The 16,762-nt window shown below is 46.0% G+C and overlaps 1 protein-coding gene across 2 annotated transcripts in view; it reads right to left on the minus strand.

Annotated features, from left to right (window-relative positions):
- The window catches only part of CLDN10 (claudin 10), a 58,262-nt gene that overhangs the window by 12,684 nt on the left and 28,816 nt on the right, over positions 1 to 16,762 (minus strand). The window contains exon 1 of one of the 2 annotated variants that reach the window (XM_049815890.1): positions 1,413 to 1,632. The exons of the other annotated variant lie outside the window; for it this stretch is intronic. Coding sequence (XP_049671847.1) covers positions 1,413 to 1,632 — 220 coding nt within the window. Of the gene's footprint in view, positions 1 to 1,412; positions 1,633 to 16,762 lie in introns of those variants that run through there. 2 annotated transcript variants of the gene reach the window in all.

Below are 16,762 nucleotides of genomic sequence, written 5' to 3' on the forward strand. Positions count from 1 at the left end.
AGCAAACCCCTCTGCCACCACGGGGCAAGACATTCCCCAAAAGAATGTCTGGGGAACAGTACTTCTCTATCCGAGGGAAGCATCCTGCAATAGTGATGCTTAAGGGTTGCCTGTGTTACCCCTTTTTAGTATCTTGTCCTCTTTTAGCCCTTTGTACATACAGAGGCTGAAGGTTTCCAGATACTGGTATGAATTAGCTTCATGATAATATTAATCCCTGTTATGATTGTATCGATCTCTGTTAGTGATTTGATTAACAGACTTTCTTTTCCTTTTAAACAAACCTTTCACACCAAAATCCACTCTCAGACTCTAATGCAAAGGGAGTATCTGGCCAGACTGTGAACAGTAGGCCTGAGGGGTTTTTTGAGTGTCAAAGCCACTAGGACATTGTATATTGTGTTTATTGATGACTATAAAAACTTGGAAAAGGTGCCATAATTTTAAAAACCTTTCCTCCCTTTCATTTACAGTCACTCCTGAGGCGCTATAAACCAATGCCGTGCACGCTTCCACTGTTTCTACCAGCCATAATCTGTGCAGATTTATCAACTAAAAGTTGAGTCGTAAAGATTCCCTGCAGTGACCCAGTCTCCCAGTAGGGCTTCCTTAAAGGGCAAAAATGTTTCCCCTTAACCAGGAAAGACACGCAGCACCAACTCAGTCTTTGGTTTCAGGCACTACAGCAAAACTCCCAGCTTTGTTTCAAAGTAACACTGCCCTAAACCCAAGCGCTTTACATACCTTTGCATCCCTCACTGCCCCAAGCTTTTACACTGCCATTTATCAATGAAGCAATTACATCCCAGTTAATAACCACTTAGCAAAAAAAAAGCAAAGGCACATTAATTAAAACAAAATGACGCCAAGGCTTGTTCTTTTCCACCGACCGTTGCATGGCTGGCAAAACCATAAAAAAGAGGAATGTCCCGGCAGTCGGAAAATAAATCGGCACGAGAAATTTGCCTGCATTCTTCTTGTGTCAAACCCACACGCACGGAGTCTTCCGATGAGGGGGAATAAAAAAAAAAAATAAAAGCAGGTAGCAACAGCCAGAGAGGCCAAACGGGACATTGAACGTGATCACAATCAGAGGGTTTTAGGGGGAAAAAATCCCACCAAACCCCAACCACTTCCACGGGTGTGCGCCAGCAGCACGCCGCCGCCACCTGCCAGGGCACGGCAGGGCACTTCCCCACGACCCCGCGTGGGAGCCGCCTCCGCCGGGGTGTCGTCCCCCCCCAACCCCGGCCCCCGACCCCCCGCCAGCCCCGCTGAGGCGCCCGGCCGGCCCGGCAGGAGTCCCGGAGCACACACACACACCCCCCCCCCCCGCCTCCCAGCCCGACTCCCGCGGACCGTCACGGGGAGAGAGAGGGGGGAATGGGGGTGGGTGTCGGCGGGAGCCTGACCGTCCAGCGCCAGCATGGATGGGAAGTCCTTGCAGTTGGAGACGCCTGTGGAGTCGGTCACGCAGGTCTTCCAGAGGTTGGCCCAGAAGGTGGCGGTGGTGATGACCGTGCCGTCGATGGTGGACACCTTCCAGTAGTCGGTGGGCAGCGTGGAGGAGACCAGCACCCAGCCCGAGATGGTCAGCAGGAAGGCGATGATCTCCGCCGACGTGCTCGCCATGGGCCCCGGCAGCCAGGCAGGCAGGCGGGCGGGCGGTCAGGCGGCGCGGAGCCGCGGCGGGCGGAGCGGGACGCCCTGTGGTGGCGGCTGTGGCGGCGGCGGCGGCGGCAGCTGTGGTAACGTCTGTGGTAACGCCTGAGGTAAAGTCTCTGGTAACGTCTGTGGTGAAGTCTGTGGTGAAGTCTGTGGTAACGTCTGTGGTAACGTCTGAGGTAAAGTCTGTGGTAACGGCTGCGGCGGCGGCTGTGGCGACGGCGGCAGCCCGCGCAACCCAATCAGCAGAGGGAGCTCCCGGCGCCTCCGGGGCCGCCCCCGCCCCGCCTGGCCCGGCCCGGCCCGGCCCGGCGGCCTTGGCGGGAAGGGAAGGAAGGGATGAAGGTCTGCCCTCAGGGCGGCCCCCGGCCCGGCGGGGAAGCGAGGTGTGTGTGTGTGGGGGGAGCTGTAAAAAACAACCCAGACCCGAAAAGAAAGGGATTTCGTCTCGAGCTGTAATTAGGGTTTAGTTTCTCCTTTCCCGGCGGGGCAGGGGAGAGGGGGGCAGCGACTTGGCAGGTGCTTCCTTGGGCTTTTCTCGGCGGTTTCAGGTTTGCATCCCTTTCTGCAGGCGGGCACCCCCCCTAACCCCACCCACCCCCCCCCCCCCCCCAAAAAAAAAAAAAAAAGCCTTTCCAGCAGCGGTAGTTTTGAGCAGTGCTGGTAGAATACAGGTGTGCCGGCCATATCTATCGCTCCACAGTCATACACGGAGGTGAGCTTTGGAAATACGTAGTAAGGTTGTTTAATCCTCTGAGGTTCAGCTGGCCTCCTGTTATTATCTGGCCACAGACGATAACAGCTTTTCCTACCCGGTTTTGCAATGTGAGGTGATGAACTTGGGATTTTCTACCTCAGTCCTAATGCGCTGGCATTCGAGCCTGCAGCTCGCAGGGGTAAAGTTATCTGCTGCGGCTTCTCCTCTTGTTCGAAGCTATTTACTTTCCACATCAGTAGTGTATTTGCCATTGATGTGGAAAGTACACTGCCGGTCTTTACTTTCCACCTATTTATTTCAAAACTATTGTTACATTTTCTAAACCTTTTTGCCAGACGGGCAATCACTGGAGTATAAGAAGCCACATTTACATCATCATTCTTCCGATGAATGCTCTTTGGTTTTGTCGTGTGGACACAAACCCAGATGTAATCACCTTATAGACGTAAAAAAAACACCAAAAAAAACAAAACAGCTAGAGTTAGGTGTACCCTTGGAGGTGTGTCAGTGCTCAGTGGGAATAGGCTGTTTGTTGATCTGTTAATGCCCCAGCAGGATAAAATGGGGCCCGCAGCTGCATTTACTGACCCGGTGGCTCTCTGCCCACTCTCTGCCTCCTTGGTATCCTCCGTCTTGCAGGGTGCACTGGCAGGGAAGAGGGAGAGGGGAAAGCAGGCAGTAGGCTTGTTTGCACAGTGGCATTGGGCATGGAGTATGCTACAGCTCCTGTTCAACCTCTGTGCCAAGATCTCCTCTCCTCTCCTCTCCTCTCCTCTCCTCTCCTCTCCTCTCCTCTCCTCTCCTCTGGAGGGAAAAGAGAGAGGAAGGGTCTGGATGTGGGTGAGCCATACTCTGCTATGGTGTCGGGCTGTAGCCAGAGCTTACTTGGGGACACAGAGAGTAGGGGCATGACCCTAGATCCAAGTCCGATCTACATGACATTATGATATATTTATTGTAGGCCATGGCAGCAGAAAGGAAAAAATCACAGCACTTTAAGGTCTTGTAGACTGGATTTCTCTTGGTGGTGGAAACCTAGGTCAATCCAAGCAGCTGGGATCTAATCCAGTCTGAGGTAGGACACTTGAGTACAGGTCTAGGTCATCGTATTTTCTTGACATGGGGAGGTCACTTATTCTTTTGTTGATAATGCCGCTTTGGTTGGTGTAAATCTTGTTGACTCCCGGGGCTGGTGTCTGGACACATTTTGGCCAGGGCCCATCAGAAGTTTTCAGTGTGCTGCCACACTATAACCAGAAGGCTGGAATGAGTGTTGAAGGATAGGAACACAGCCTGGGGACTTCTAGGTCTGAGTCTGAGCCCCAAAGAAGAAGAGGAAGAAGATGAAGAGGAGCTTCCTGACAAGCATAAGCACCCCTTCCCTGGGAAAGGCTCCTCTTTTCTACTCCTGACACTGCTGCTTCTGAGGATGTTTATGTTACTAGTCCAGTTCTTACGAACTTTCTCATCTAAAATCAAAGCAAGACATTGAGCTTCTGATCTCATCTGTAGTGGTGTAAATGCAAAATGACATCGTGCATGGCTGAGTATTCACCCCAGGTTGAAGAGTAAGGGAAGTTGCAAGAGATTCTCTTCCCCTGTGGCATTTTCTTTGTGTTGGATGGGATCTGCATGGATTAGACATTGGAAAACATTCATCTGTGAGGCTGTGTTTCTCCCCTTATTACATTTTCAGCTTCTCTCTTGTGCAAGTGCAAGTCCCTCTGTCATGAGCTTAACTCACACATCTTCTAGCTTCCAGCTTACCAGAAAACGTTGGTCCCTTTTCTCCCCGTTGCTGTGGAAGGAACTTAATATCCATGTGAAGACATGCCTATAACTCCCTTCAACCTCGGTCTTCCTGCCACCATAGGTCTGGCTTTGGCTTTGCTTACTTGGCTCTCTTAGCTATTCTTAACTTGTAGAGTGAAAGACTTGGCCTTTGCTTTGTTTCTTGTTCCAGTGTTTTGGGACAAGCTATGACTCGGGAATTTTTTTGAAGTTCCTCAGACCAGTGTGGGACTGATTCTTGTTCTTTTCTGTACATAAATTGATCAGATCATTGCATTAACAGAGTTTTGTGCTGGGTCATTTGAATGAGTATGGATTTATTCCCTCGGACTGGGACAGAAAGGTGCTCACACCTTTTTGTAAGAAAAGGTTCTTGTAAGGTTTTGTAAGAAAATGAACCTTGTGGTTCATTTTTTGTGCTAAGTCTCATTGGCTCTTGGGCATAAAAATTGCATTTTAGGGTGAATTATTAGTAAGTATTTAGAATAGACTATTTCAGTTGGAAGGGACCTACAACGATCATCTAGTCCAACTGCCTGACCAATTCAGGGCTGACCGAAAGTTAAAGCACGTTATTAAGGGCATTGTCCAAATGCTTCATAAACACTGACAGGCTTGGGGCATCAACCACCTCTCTAGAAAGCCTGTTCCAGCGTTTGACCACCCTCTCGGTAAAGAAATGCTCCCTCATGTCCAGTCTAAACTTCCCCCGGTGCAGCTGTGAACCACTGCCAGGCATCCTATCACTGGGTACCAGGGCGAAGAGCTCAGCACCTCGCTCTCCACATCCCCTCCTCAGGAAGCTGTAGAGAGCAATGAGGTCACCTCTCAGCCTCCTCTTCTCCAAATTAGACAAGACCAAAGTCCTTAGCCACTCCTCACAGGACATTCCTTCCAGCCCTGTCACCAGCTTTGTTGCCCTCCTCTGGACACATTCAAGTACCTCAAAATCCTTAAATTGTGGGGCCCGGAACTGCACACAGTACTCCCGGTGAGGCCGCACCACCACTGAATACAGCGGTATAATGACCTCTTCTGACCGTCTGGTCGTGCTGTGTTTGATTCTCCCCAGGATGGGGTTTGTCCTCTTGGCTGCCAGGGCACACTGCTGACTCACACTGAGCCTGCTGTTGCCCAGCACCCCCAGATCCCTTTCTGCAGGGCTGCTCGCCAGGCACTCCTTTCCCCATTCATGCTTGTGCCCGGCGTTATTCTGTCCCAGGTGCAGAATCCAGCTTTTGGACTTGTGTAAATTCATCCCATTAATCATAGCCCAATGCTTCAACCTATCTAGATCCCTCTTCAAGGCCTCCTGTCCCTCAAGAGAGTCAACAGCACCTCCCAGTTTGGTATCATCAGCAAACTTGCTAATGGTGCATTCAACTCCTGCATCCAGATCATTGATACAAATATTGAACAGGACTGGCCCTAGAATTGAGCCCTGAGGAACACCCCTGGTGACCGGTCGCCGGCCAGATGTAGACCCATTCACTACAACCCTTTGAGCTCTGCCCCTCAGCCAGTTCTTCACCCAGCGCACCATGAACCCACAGTTAGACAACTTGTCTAGAGGGATGCTGCGAGGGATGGTATCAAAAGCCTTACTAAAATCCAGGAAACTGCATCCGCTTCATCAGCTAGGCAGGTGACCTTATCATAGTAGGATATCAAATTAGTTAAACAGGACTTTCCCTTTGTGAACTCATGTTGACTGGGCCTGATGATTGCATTGTTCTTTAAATGCCTTTCAGTAGTACCCAGTATAATCTTCTTCACAGATTTTCCAGGAACTGAGGTTAGACTAACAGTTCTGTAGTTCCCTGGGTCTTCCCTCACGCCCTTTTTGTACATTGTGATAACATTGGCTACCTTCCAGTCAGCAGGGACCTCCCCAGACTCCCAAGATTTGTAAACTATATATATTTTACAAGTCAGAATGGAATATTATTCAATAGTTGGATTTTTATAATGTACAAAAATTTATTGTATTACTCTGTACAGCAGAGTCCTTCAGAAACGGTTTTGCTCTCAAGTCTGAAATACAGGATATTATTTTAGCTCTTGCAGGATCAAAATCACAAGCTGTCATTATTGCCTCATAAGTTAAACACCGGATGACAACAGCATTTGTTCTGCAGCCAGGATAAGCAGGCTAGGGTCGTCATGCCTTTGTCCCAGAGTAATTTTTCTTGTAATTTTACCATGCATAGGTTGGGCAACTTGAGACTCTTTCCTGCCTCTGCCATGTTACGATTTCCAGGGTGCCTAGAGCACTTGTGCAAAAGAAAAAAGCCCCAACTTCATTTTTCTAAGGCTGAAGGACAACTTCCTTGTTTGCTAGGGTTTCCCTGAGAGTTTGAATATTGAAAAGGTAAGGCAGGCATGCGGGGAACATAGACAGGCTTGTAAGAGTGTCATCAGCTGGGCAAGGTCAGGTCTGCTGTCAGTGACAGATCTGGGGAATACACCTCAAATTGGTGTATGCATTAGAGGAGATTAACACAACTGTAAAATGAGGAGGCTTGCACGGTGTTCTGCATTGTGCAGAACAAAAAGTCCCGCCTAAAAAATGAGCAACCAGATCCTCTTCTCCAAAGGAGAGTAGACAAAGGAATGTTTCTGTGTTGGCTAAAAAAAATCCATCAGAGTGGGAACATCAGTTAATAATCACCAGTCCTTGCTGAGGTTGCCACCATTGTTTTTCTTAAGCTATCAGAAATGGAATTAAATTAAATTACTGCACGTCTTTTGTAAACTGCCAGGACAAGAACGATTTTAAGCTATGTGGTTCATATATTACGTAACAAAAAGTAAAAAATTAATTGGAAGTGACAACCCAGAGCATTTTAAAGGAGTGAAAAATTGCATTCCACGAGCCAATAAACTCTCCCATTCTGTGCAGTGCGTTCGGACATTACAGACTTTGTTTCCTGACACTGAGATTAATGCATTATTTCTTTTTTTTTTTCAGCTCGGCTTAATTTTGTTGAAAAAAGCCTGTGTTGTTCCCTGCAAGTTTGTAATACAATGCTTTTAAAAATAGATATAACCTGTTTAACAAACTGAGCAGGAAATGTGAAGAAGTGCATCTCTGACTTTACTGGAGGTGCATTCCACCTGGCCAACAGCACAGGTGCAGCTCTTGGCATTCAGAAGTTGCCTCCACATCACATTAAGTTTTGCTAAACCCAGGTAGGTCACAGTGGAAAGGAGGGAAACTTTTTGGACTGGTTTTTAGAACATGCAGCCCTATGTCATGCGATCTAGAAAGTGTTTGCAAAATAAAAGAATAAAATAGAAGAATCTAATGGAATTTAAAAGGATTTAATTGAGGTGGGAGGCAGATAAGCAAATGTCTTTCCAAAGCAGCCAGTGTTCAGAAGCGATCCTTGCAGAGAGCCATACAGATGCAGAGGCTGAGTCCTGACGAGTGGCTGAGCTGCAGGTCAGGGCTGAGACCCTGGTATTCCCAGAGCGGTAACGCTTTCCCACTGAGCGTGTCCTCTGCCCTCGTGTGCCACAGCTGGGCTCTGCTGTTTCCTGAGCACCTGGTAGGTTTGGGCACAAGGACTCTGTCGTCTTTTATGGGCACCAGGATAGCTCCCGGTCGGAGGACTCGGAGAAGCTGGAGCCGACCCTCTGAGAGGAGCACAGCAACAGGACAAGGGGCATGAGTTGGAAGGTGGGAAATTCCCATCAGGTATTAGGAAAAAATTGTTTACCATGAGGATGGTCAAGCACTGGTGCAGGCTGCCCAGGGAGGTTGTGGGATCTCCCTCCTTGGAGGTGTTCGAGACATAACTGGACATGCACCTGAACAAGCCCATCCAATTAGTCGTGTTTTGGACTAGGTGACCTCTGGAGGTCCCTTCTAACCTGAATTATTCTATTACCCTATGATTTTGTCACCTCACTGAAGCAAATAGAGTAGCACTGGGATGCCTTTGGCTTATCATTGCTCTAAGTGGTGCATGGGTGCACTAATGATTACATGTTATATGTTATGCTCAGAACATGATTGCATGTGGTCCCTGCTACCCTGTTATTTAGCCCACATGCTGAAATCTTCTTTTCACAGATAGGTGTATTTCAGTTCATAACAGCAGTACATTTAACTACTTTTCTAGCTGTTTACACATAAGGAAATTTTTCCAGTGGTGATCCTTTTGGGTTTTTTTTCAGGATGTGTGTCGATATGCCAAAGAAAACCCGAAGTGGGGAGCGTGGCACGGAGACCTTTAGCTCTGCCAGTGTAACACCCTTCCCGAGAGAGCGACGTGAGGATGACAAGAAGAGATGAGCTTCTGGAAAAGAGGGACTCATTTCCCAAAGGAGTGCAAGGATCAAAGCTAATAAGTGTGAGCTTCAGCTAACGGGGTGGTAGCAACTGGAGACAGTGGTCGAGGAGATGGCATGGTGTGAGGTGGCTGGCAGGCATGGCAAAGGGCCTGGAGGAGGCAGAAAGAAGCTGCAGGAGAGTGTGGGTGAGGGGTGATAATTTACACCCCGCTCTTTGTACCTAGCCCTGCTTAGGTACAGCCCAGCCCTCCACACAAATTTGTCCCAGTTTGCAGCTGGGAGGAAGGGGAGACAGGTGAAGGTGAGTGTCTGCCTTACACCTTCCCACCAGTATCTCTTTCTGCAAGGAAGAACTTCCCATGCCCTCCTCCGGTTCCTCTCCCTGATTCCCACAGCGGCTCCTTATTTACTCAGGGGAGGGTTGTTCCACGAAGAGGGTGCTGTGGTTTACTGTCTCTGGCCCCACTGTTTATCAGGCACCAGTTGTCCCAGCCAGTGGCGTAGAAAGATTTCATTTAAGCGAGAGCATGAAAACCGCAACCTGGAGCAAAGCGGCTTCTATAGCGTGACTTAATTTGAGAGCAAACGGGCTGGGATCAAAAAAGGTCACGGTGACAAAGCGGAGTTAAAAGCTGCCTTAGATCAACATGCTCAAGCAACTCAGAAACAAAGGGAATAAGGAAATAATATGTGACTTTTTTTTGATTGGTACAGATTCAACAAAATTTGATGAACATGTTGAAATTAACATGCACTCGATCCATCAGCTTCTTTTGATCCTACTGGTTTGATTTGGTTTCTGAAGTGGTGTGTGTGTTTGAAAAAGGAGTGATAGCCAGACTGATTTCACAGAAGTAGGTAAAACCTTCCAGTGAAAAGGGGGGCTGCCTGCAGGTGCAGAAGCTCTTGGATAAAGAGGCCAGATTTAAAATCAAATTTAAACTTGCTGAGCTTAAGGAATCACAAAGAAAACTAACAGTAATGAGATCTGAGGAGAAAAAAACACCTTAAAAACCTAGATGCCAATGGGCACATGCATGTGCTGGGGTACATGATCAGGTTCCCCCCGTCCTCCTGTCCTCTGAGAGCACTGCCTTGTCAAAAATCAAATGGATCAAATGTAGTCGGAAACTTTTTAGTGTACCAAGCTGTGCTTCAGCTCATTTTGTGTGCAATTTGTATGCAGCACGGGGTCTTCCTATTCCTCAGTGCAATGTCGTGCCCCCACACTGACTCTCGAGAAAACAGTCTGCCAGTGTCTACTGCATGTAGTAAATGAAGCAATATATTACCTAGGAGAAAATTCATTTGGACTGCTTATTTTTGCTGGGTCACAGTCCAGAGTAGCCAACAAGACGTTTGCCAAGGGCAGGACACAATGTGCTCTGCCTGTTATGTTAATGCTTTCATGTTCCCATACTGAAAAGATTTTTCTTTCTTTACATTGCAGTTCTACCTTGCCATTGCCCTTGTAAAGAAATAAAGCATTTTCCACTGATAATAGAGATTCAGGTATGCACTGTGTTTTTCAGTTTTCCTCTTTGCTCAAGTGACTCTTCTCAGCTGACTGTTTATTTTAGTGGCTCATTTAGATGTTCATTCTAGCTTTTTAATTCATTTTAGCTGCCAGCCAGGTGAAGAAGGGCAGAATCACTTTTGAGTGATTCTATGACTAAGACTATGTAAAGTTTTTTTTCATGTCGGAAATGCATTTCAACTTTTAGAAAAGGAGAAATTCTTAAACAGTTTTGACTTAAGTCCAGTTTGTAAGGGAAGTTTGCAGCACTGAATGATGCGTCATGCACACGGTCAGTGTTTCTGATTTTGGTGGCAGGGCTTTTATGTGGATTTAACTATTGCACTGCACTTTTTTTCAGTAAGCTAAGTTGTGAAGTGGGAGAAAATGGGATAATGAAGCAATCTCTTTGTGTCAGCTCTGGGAAAATTTTTCTTTCCCAGTGTCTGGTGTAGTTACCTTACTTACTATGTGTAGACAGGAATCGGAAAACCTTCCAACAGCAAATTCATAAAATTCAGAAGTCTCCATGTGACAAGGTAGTGGCTTTTGATTGTAAATTGCTTAACAAATACCAACAAAATAAAAATGCCAGTAGATGCCAAACAGTGAGGTTGGAGACACCCATGCTTATTATACTGACTACTCTTTGTTTTGCTATGGGATGGTACACTATTGACAAAAATGACTTTCGGTGATGGCTGAGGATTAAGGGTTTATTTGGAAAGATGGCCTGGAGCATTTTCATGGTATTCTGGGAAGTGTTAACTTTTCTATGTACATACGGGAAAAACCTGATTTGGCAAGTGAGAGTTAGGACATAACCTGGCATGCAAAAGGTACAGGTTTGCTGCATCCATTAAAGAACCTGAGACAAGTGTTAAAATTCAGCTGGAGGAAGTGTTTGTGTTATTGCTGGATATACTGTTAATGCAAAATACCGTACTTTAGCATGAAATACAAAACATAATTATGCATGAAATTAATTTCCCAGTCATAAATCCTGCTCCCCCCACCCCAGTTTACACAGTCCCATTAAATACAGGGCATCTTTGGGAAGATGTGCAGATTTATGGGAGGAATTTTCTTGCCTGTAAAGGAAACTTAGAGGGACTGCCTGAGTCGCAGGCATCGGGTGCCCAGGTGCAGGCTGGACGGCGGCAGAGCACATTAGAGCCTTGCGGAGCTGCAGTCCTTTGCCAGCCATTGTCCTCGCTGCACACTTTCCGGTGACACGTCACATGCCCTGAGCTGTGAAAATATTTATTTTGGGATCACATACCTGAACCAGTTTCAGTTTTCCTGCTGTCCCAAACAGGAGCTAACCTCAAGCTGGGATCGTTGTCAAGGCGGTGTAATGCCCCAGAGGTAACTCCAAGCCCTTTTGCTGGCCTGTACTTTGCAGGAGGTTTCACCCACCTCTGCCACAACTGGTTTCCAGCTCAGACAGCACAAGCCCCAGCGCTGGACACCTCCACAGGCTGAGGTTTGCTTAAGTGTGACCCAAGGCACAAGTCCCTTTCACCTGCCTGCAAGCTCTCTCTGAAGAGCCCCACAGCAGCTCTGTTTCAAGCCACTGCTTCTGAGGGAGGATGCTGGCCGAGGGTCACCAGCCTCAAGCAGGCATTATGCCCCAGCTCTACACAGGGCAACCAGAGAACTGAAAGAAAGGATGGGTTCAGAGTATTGAGTTTAAAGCATAGAAAGGAAAAGCCACAGTTAAAACAACGGGAAAGTGCAATCCTCCCTTGTGTTACACAAAAGTTGTCATGTTTTTGTAGCAAGCCTCACTCCTGGAGCGCTGACCGAGCAGCCTCCGCTCGCTCACTCCACCAACCTGATATTGTCCTGGGCTCTTCCAGGCCTCCCACCTAACCATGCACATTGGCTGCCTCCTCTCATCCCAACAAGTCGCGTCATGAGTGGCTCAGCAAACGGGCATCCTCGAGTTTTGAGGCCTCACCCTTCTGCCTCTCTCACGTCTCCATCAGTGGCTCCCACGGGCAAGCATCTCGTACAAGCAGAAGCTGCATGGTTGCCCAGCAAACCTCACGGGCACTGGTGTTTTTCTCGGCTTTTGGCAGGGACCAGCGGCACCCTTGGACACATGCCTAGCAGTTGACAGGCTCTTTGCCCAGCTGCATTTCAGTGATTAACCTGCTACCTCTGTATGTCAGCTATGGGGTTTCTACACCACACCAGAAAGACAGGAAACTTAAAGATTTGCTTGAACTCTCTGGGGCTGGTATGATGCCCCAAGGGGGGGGCATCATACCCCCATGGTATGGGGGCATGCACCCCAAGGGGGCATCTGCCTGGATATTCAGCTAAATATCTGCCATGTGGTCAGTCCAATATGAACAGCTGTAAATAAAGCTTGTTACAGCTCATGTTGCAGACCTTGCTCTCCGAACAAGGCTTGGAGAAGCCGAGGGAACGTGTTTTCTGAGGCAGGACTTTAAGAGGTCACTCTCCTGTTTGTGCCGCCCCTGAATTCCACCCCTCTTCTGCAAGACACTTCTCAGCATGCCAGTTTCTGTTGGCTTGGGAGGAGGGCCCCTGCCAAGTTTTTCAGGCATGGAGCAGGTTGTTCTCTTCTCATTTTTAAAGTGTCGTGGTTAATTTCTAATGAGAAGTGCCTTTGAACTTCTGAACTTTAAACTCAGCAGAGGAAGCCCTCCCTTGAGTACATCAAAGTCTGTAGCTGCGCTTAGGGGAACGATTCATGCCATGCACTCGTCATGCTGAGAAATTATCCCTAGTACTTTATGTGGCACATGCATCATTGAATATATTAGTATACATGAGTAACTAAAATAAAGCCATTAGACTAGGATGCGCATCCCTGAGAGTAGAATTTGCTCTGCAGATTATGAAATGGACTGAAATACCAATCACTGATCTTTCACAAAGAAAATCTCTCACATCTTAGAACAAAGCAAGCGAGCACACTCAAACACATATATATTATTTCTAATGTATTGAGAGAATGTGATACAAAGACTTTTTTGTATCCCTACCTTATATTATGTCTTAGAAAAGGAAAGAGAGATCAGGCTTTTATCAAAACTGCTATTTCCTAGATATAGGAGGAAAAATATTAGCCAACAACCCCAGCAACCACTTTTTCATCTTTTCTTAACAAAATTAAATGCCTATACAGTTCAATAAGTAAGCATTACCACTACAGACTGATGAAGCCAATTCATAAAATAGCAGGAGAGAAAGAAAGATTTAGGATAAGTGGAGGAGACTAGAGTAACCCAACCCCACCTTTGCAGATAGAAATGTTCTTTTCCCTCTCCTTACAGAAATCTACAATTAGGGACCACAAATCACGTCTGATCACAGGGTTTCTCTTTATTCACAGAATTTCTTCTGCATTAGATAGTCCTACATACTACCACCCGCCACCTGTATATCCCTAGGATTTTTCATTACTAGAAGTGGGATGGGCATGTAATAATTACAGCAACTCTTTAGCCTTATCAGGAATTATCTAGATTGACTTGCAAAACAGAGAGGTACTTGCTTTGTAGTTTTGCCTTAAAAGCCCCTGGCCTAAAAATGCCCAGCAGAACATCAATTTCATCGGGATTTTGCTTTTCATACTTCCCCCCCTTCCCCGCCAACTTCTACACTATTTGCGTTCTTGCTAGTAAGAAATTGCTTTAGTGTGTTTAATCCATTAAGGAAGATTTCCCAAATGAGCCATTTGTGAATCACGGGTCACTATCTTTCATCAGCTCCACTCAAACAGCAGTTATGACGAGGTATGACATTCTGGCTTGGTTAGTTTGTGCAACAGCTGGGATTTTTGTAATGGGGAAATAAGGTACTTGAGTAATGTCCATTTGTTTTCAATAGGGCTGCAGTAGCCTTGAATGGAGAGGTGTTTCTGAGGTTCTTCCCCTGTTGGTTTCCAGCATTTGATGCCAATTTCACTTTTTTCTTTTATGGTAGAAGTCATGCCTGGCTATATAAGCTATCTCAAGCCCTTCCTGATACTGATATAGGTAATAAGGTTAGTGTTCAGCATTTCTGTGGGCATGCTCTCTAGCATTACAATGCAGTATTTTTCACTTCAGAGTCCCATCACCTTCAGTGACTTTACCTTTACTGTCCCAATATATTTGTAAGCCTGGGAGTAGCCAGAGCTTTGATGGTGGCCCTGTATAATAGCCCTCTTGTGTGTGTAATTTTGGAGTTATTTGTACTCGTCAGTAGAGCTTGCCAGATTTTCTATTAAAGGATGAAGTTGCCAGCTCACATAAATTTGCTGTAGTCCTGCTCTGCCTAGTGTCTTCCTTCAGAACAGCCAGCCGTTGGTTTGCACAATTATTTCTGCACTGTGCATCTGGTGACTTACAGCCTTATTTGAATGATGTCTGCTCACAACCAACTCATTAAATAGTTCACATCCAAAACCAACTGCCAGTGGTTCTTTCTTCATTATGAGCCCGATCCTGGTGGGTTTTATTATTATTTTGGGAGCAGTAAAGGATCAACACCCTAAGAGGCAAGTCGGTGACGGATTTATTTGTCATTATGTTAATATCAAGAGTATTTTAATGTAGGTGTGAAGCAGCTGTGAATGCTGTTTCTCTGGCTCCCAAACCCTTATCTGACACCCATTTCAGGAAGAATAGTGATAGTGAGGGTTGACCTTGCCTTATGTATTAGCATGCTCATGAATTTCTCTTAGACTTGCTTTTTTTTGCTTCTTAAACTAAGAAAATACAACTATAAAATTATTAGCTATCCCTGTTTGCTGGGAGCAAGGGTGAGGCTAAAATGTGTTTGTGGCTGGGAAGCAATCTTCAGATGGGAAACCCTAGAGAAATGTAAAATTTTCCCCACCTTTGTAGGCTGAGACAACAGGAGGGCACGCTGTGTAACCTCTCCATTTGGCTGGACCATGACTAGAAATGTGATGCTGGCTTTGCACCTGAGTATGCAGAGACACCTTAACAGTAGTGGTTTTGTGTGATGACTGCTTTATATATGCTTAAGGGGCAGGGTTACATCTTCAAGCTGAAAGCAACTCTTTGTGAATACATAAATCACAGAAGGTCTGTGTTTGAAGATTGTATCATATCCAGCAGAGGTGATACAATCTACACAGCCTATACGTCTCTGAAATGAGTCATTATTTTGAATAATGGTCCACGCTTGTTCATTTTCATGTGAACAGTTATAAGGAAGGCTTAGCAGGAAGGGCTTACTTCAAGCTTTCAATCCTTCCTCAAGATCTGCTGGTTTGTGAAGTTTAAAGAGCACTGACAAAGGCCGTGTGAAATGGTAACAGGCATTGATGACATGTGAATAAACAGAGCTATTGATCTGTGCAACAGCTGGCATAAGTAACAGTGTGGTCTAACCGCAGTGACGCTCCTCTCCCTTCCCTTGCCAGCCATTTTCATCGTGACTTCTTTAGTGATTCTGCAAGGGGCCCTTCATCCTGGTCTCTATTGCAACGTTGACAACAGCCCCACAAATTAAGTAATCAGAACTTTCCATAAGTTGACTTAAATTTGCAATGAATATGAAGTAATATGACAGCTGGTGTTTACCAATAAGCACAGTATGGGTACCTCTGTCCCACACTGCCACTGTAGAGTGTTACCTGGCAAATGCAAGAGGTGGGAGTCTCTCTAACTTAGATGTCCAAAGTGCAGGTGTCCACATCTGGGCTAGTCATTGGAGCTCCAGGCAGTATAGTCAAAGGAGTCTGGAGAGCTACTCAGCTGATCAAATACAGGGTGAAATGGGATGAACTGTGCCCCTGAAGTGCCTGTTCTGTATTACTGACTGTAAAAGGAACCAAGACGGACAGATTCATATGTATTCATCTATATTTTAAATGTCACGGGATGGGATTTTTTTTTCCTATGTTTAATGTCGAATCCCATATTTACAAATGGAGATAGAAACAGTCTGAAAAGGTTTTGGCATTCACAAGTAACAGGCTGGCAGCAGCGTAGTTCTTTAGTACTGCTGGAGGTAAATTCTGCGCCCTCTTCTGGAAAAAATGTTTGGCACACTGATGTAATAAAATATTAAAAAAAGATGTCTGTACAGTGAGGTACTCTCTTCATTTTCCTAGAGCAGACTTGGCACAATGAACAACTTGTTAGATGCTGACTGTCCCTTCAGTTCTGATCACTTACAAGTACCGGTACATATGGCTCCTGATTTGTGAATGTACCTGCTGATGAAGTTAATAACCAGACTGTGGTCTCTTGTGAAATATGACTTCCAAGTGAATACACCGAAGCTCAATGAAAACAAAGATTAAAAAAAAAAAAAAAAAAAAAAAAGTCTATTGGTATCTGTTCACCTGGAAAATCCAGGGCAGAAAACAACCCAACAAGTTTGAATATGATCTCAAGTATGGTGGTTTTACAGTGACATCACTTGATTAACATCTACACTGTTAAGATTTATGCAGCTCTGAGTTCATAATCAGATCCTATATCTGGTCACAGCAAACAGCAACTATTATTTCACTTCTAAGAAGCAATGGCACTTTTCAGGGCTACATCACACACCTTATCTCCCTGAACAAGCTGAAATGTGGCAGACGGATAATGCAAGCAAAAATGGTTGGACATAGAGGGTCTGACCCTGGAAGAATGGTAATTTCAGCTATCAAAAAAGAGAGAGCTACCAGTTCGCCCACTTACGTGGGAGGTTCATTGTCTGAAACTTGAAACATGTATGAAAAAGGGGCATGAGAAGAGTATGGACAACTTTCCAGGTGGGATCTGCAC

This window comes from Accipiter gentilis, chromosome 13 (assembly GCF_929443795.1).
Source record: "Accipiter gentilis chromosome 13, bAccGen1.1, whole genome shotgun sequence".
Lineage (NCBI taxonomy): Eukaryota > Metazoa > Chordata > Aves > Accipitriformes > Accipitridae > Astur > Astur gentilis.